Source organism: Nematolebias whitei, chromosome 1 (assembly GCF_014905685.2).
Source record: "Nematolebias whitei isolate Nwh7 chromosome 1, NemWhi1, whole genome shotgun sequence".
NCBI classification, from domain to species: Eukaryota; Metazoa; Chordata; class Actinopteri; order Cyprinodontiformes; family Rivulidae; genus Nematolebias; species Nematolebias whitei.
This window is the reverse complement of record NC_056498.1, coordinates 42,241,362-42,245,015: the sequence shown is the minus strand read 5'-3', so window position 1 is coordinate 42,245,015 and position 3,654 is coordinate 42,241,362. Positions and strand designations below refer to the sequence as shown.

Genomic DNA, 3,654 nt, shown 5'->3' with positions numbered 1-3,654 from the left:
AACGTCCCAGTGGCTTTTAAACCCCAAAATACATTAAAGACTGGTTCATCCCAAAGATCCAGTCCCCCGGCACAAACAGAGTAATGTTGTGTATGTTGTTCAGTGTCAGGAGGGTGATCAGTCTTACATCGGGGAAACTAAACAGCCACTGGCCAAAAGGATGGCCCAGCACAGAAGATCAACATCATCAGGCCAGGACTCTGAGGTCTACACTCATCTCCAGGTCAGAGGTCACTCTTTCAGGGATGAAGATGTTCACATCCTGGACAGAGAGGAACGATGGTTTGAGAGAGGAGTAAAGGAGGCCATCTTTGTGAAAAGAAATCGTCCATCGTTAAACAGGGGTGGAGCCTCCGGGTTCAACTGTCCCCCTCTTACAATGCTGTGATTGCTAGTATCACTCAGCCCTCTGTGAATAGTAAACAGCCATCAGGTGCTAATGATCCATTGTTAGGCTGATGGTCCTTCTTGAGCATGTGATCAGCTGGTTCTGGTTGTCAGCAGCAAAACTGGTTGATCCACTCTGAGAAGGTGCTATTTAAGAGACTGAGCTGAATACAGCACCTCAGACTGAGGAAGTCCTCAGGATGAGAGACGAAACGTTTCTACAGTTTTTTGTTTTGTTTTGTTTTTTGAATGTCCAGAGGACCAGATTGAACTGTTTTAGATAAAAACTAAATGACTAACATTATAGAATACAGACGAGTTAAATCAGCTCAGAGTTAAAATCAGGGAATCAAAGTTTTTAAACGAGACATAAACAGTGATAGAGGATCCTGACCTGCAGTGGTAACTCAGTCCACAGTTTGGACCTGCAACAGAGAAGGTTCTGTCACCTCTGAGCTTAAAACAAGTGACTGGCACCAGTAGAAGCATCTGGTCTGACCTCAGAGAGGCTGTGGGACATATGGCTGCAGCAGATCAGTGAGATAAGAGGGGGTGGGACTGTTCAGAGATTTAAAAACGTACAGAAGGATTTTAAAATGAATTCAGAAGTGAACTGGGAGCCTGAACTGGTGTAATGTGCTCTCTTTTGCCTGGACCAGTTAAAAATCGGGCTGCAGCATGTTGGACCAGTTGTAGTCGTGCAATGGAGGTCTGACTGATTCCAAACAGAAGAGCGTTGCAGTAATCGAGCCTGGATGTAATGAACACATGGATCACTGTCTCAAGATTATTTTGGACAGTATGAGCTTCAGTTTAGAGTCGACTCAGCTGAAAAAACAGGATTTAACAATCATGTTTACATGACTGTTAAGTTTCATGGAAGAGTCCATTCACTCCCAGATTAGTGACTTGTTTCTCTAACGGAGCTAGAGAGGAGAGGTCGATACTGTGGTTCTGGATCGTGCTGTTAGGTGGAAACAACATGACTTCAGTCTTATGAGAATTTAAGAAATTTAAAGCCAACCAATCCCTGATGTCAGCCAGGCAGTCAAGTAGGGGTTGAACAGAACGTGCTCCAGTGCTTCAGAGGGAAGTAGATTTGACAGTCATCAGCGTAGAAATGAAAGGGAAGGTTATGTTTACGGAAAGTAGCACCAAGTGGTAGCAGGTATAAAGAAAAGAGAAGAGGACCGAGGATGGACCCCTGCGGTACCCCCCACTGAAGAGCTGCTGATGTTGAACTAAACTCCTTAACACAAAAGGTTCTGTCAGAGACGTAGGACCTGAACCATTTGAGGGCTGACCCTGTGATGCCCACCCACTGCTGCAGCCTAGAAATGAGGATCTTGTGGTCGATGGTGTCAAAAGCAGATGTGAGGTCCAAAAGGACAAGCGGCTCAGAATCACCTGCATCTGTGGATCTGAAGATGTCATTAAAAACCTTCAGTAGAGCAGTTTCAGTGCTGTGGAGAGATCTGAAGCCTGATTGAAACACCTCTAAGAATGATCCTCCAGGAAACATTTGAACTGGGATTCAACTATTTTTCCAGTAGTTTTGAGACAAATGGGAGTCTGGAGACAGACCTGAAGCTGGACGCCACTGAGGGGTCATGGTTAGGTTTGTTCAGCAGAGGTTGAACAGCAGCGTGTTTGAAACATTTTGACACCACACCTGAAGTTAAGCTGCTATTCACAACAGAGAGAACAGAGGGGCCCAGAGAGGACGAACCTCATTTAGAAGATGAGGTGGAACAACATCAAAGGGTGAAGCAGATGACTTCATGCTGCACCTGACCTGCTCCAGAGAAGACAGATGGTCAAACACAGCTGCACATGACATGAGATGGATGGACCATGAGCTGGTGGAGAAATGTGTTCCCGGGTGTTCACGACATTTTTAAAAAGAAATGCAGAGAGTTCTCAGAGTTCAGCTGAAGCTTCCAGAGGTGAAGGTTCACTGAGGTGAAGCACTGAGTTCAGGGTGGAGAAGAGAACTCTGGGGTTGTGAGAGTTGGAGACGATGACATCAGAGAAGCAGCTTTTACTGCTTCTGATAAACATCAACTCTCTCTGCATTTGAAAAGAAACCTGCAGCCGCTCTTTCCTCCACCTGCGCTCCGCCTGACGCTCGAGTGACGTCATTCAGCCACGGTTCTGATCTGAGCTTCGGTTGTCTGGTTTTAACCGGAGCCACACGGTCCAAAACATCTAAACACAGAGTGGAGCTGAAGTGTTGGCTGCTCCATCCTTCCACAGTTATAGGACTCTGGGCAGATGGGCCGGGTCCTCTGAGGACACCTGGACAGATGGGCCGGGTCCTCTGAGGACACCTGGACAGATGGGCCGGGTCCTCTGAGGACACCTGGACAGATGGGCCGGGTCCTCTGAGGACACCTGGACAGATGGACCGGGTCCTCTGAGGACACCTGGACAGATGGGCCGGGTCCTCTGAGGACACCTGGACAGATGGGCCGGGTCCTCTGAGACACCTGGACAGTGATCGTGTCCCACCTGTCCTCAGGTAGCTGCTACCCATGTCCAGAGATGGTGGAGCTGAGCTGCTCCTGCGGTTCGACAGTTCTGCTGGTTCCGTGTGGGCGGGAGAAAACCACCAGACCACCTCGCTGCAAGGAGCCGTGCAGGTACGCAGTGTCTTCGTCCTGAGGGTTCTGTTGGGTTCTAGATGTGACCGGGCCTCCTTCTGTCCTCAGGTCCCCGCCCTGCTGCCACCACCCGACCAGAGAGTGTCACCGGTGCCACCCGGGCCCCTGCCCCCCCTGCAGACAGCTCTGCCTGCTGCCCCTGCCCGGCTGCAGCCACACCTGTCCTGAGTCCTGCCACGACCTGGTGCTGGTCCGGTCCCAACAGGTCCGTCTTGTTCAGTTCCTCCACCTGATCATCATCTGTGTGTGAAAACAGTTTGGACCCAGAACCCCCCCAGCTGTTTGAAGGATGGTTCCTGTCTCCAGACTAAACCCCCTCTGGTTCTGTCTCTGGGTCTGCAGGTCCAGTTGGCGGGTCCGTGGGAGCAGCCATCAGAACCAGCCTTTGTGAAGAAAGCTCTGCCGTGTCCAGCGTGCCAAGTACCCATCCCAACGTAAGTCCAACCGGACCAGAACCAGAGGACCAGTCGCTTCTGATTCTGGTGTTTGAGCTTCATTTGGAAGTTCCAGCTGATTCTGGGTCAGCTGCCGTGAGTCACATGACGGGCCAGCGACCAATCAGCTGCTGCATCACTTAAATCAAACTCATGACTAAAACCATCAG

The 3,654-nt window shown here is 49.9% G+C and overlaps 1 protein-coding gene across 1 annotated transcript in view; it reads left to right on the top strand.

Annotated features, from left to right (window-relative positions):
- Positions 1-3,654, top strand: part of nfxl1 (nuclear transcription factor, X-box binding-like 1) — a 23,952-nt gene that overhangs the window by 11,406 nt on the left and 8,892 nt on the right. Inside the window, exons 15-17 of the mRNA XM_037677078.1 lie at positions 2,909-3,029; positions 3,099-3,255; positions 3,393-3,484. Coding sequence (XP_037533006.1) covers positions 2,909-3,029; positions 3,099-3,255; positions 3,393-3,484 — 370 coding nt within the window. The remainder of the gene's footprint in view (positions 1-2,908; positions 3,030-3,098; positions 3,256-3,392; positions 3,485-3,654) is intronic.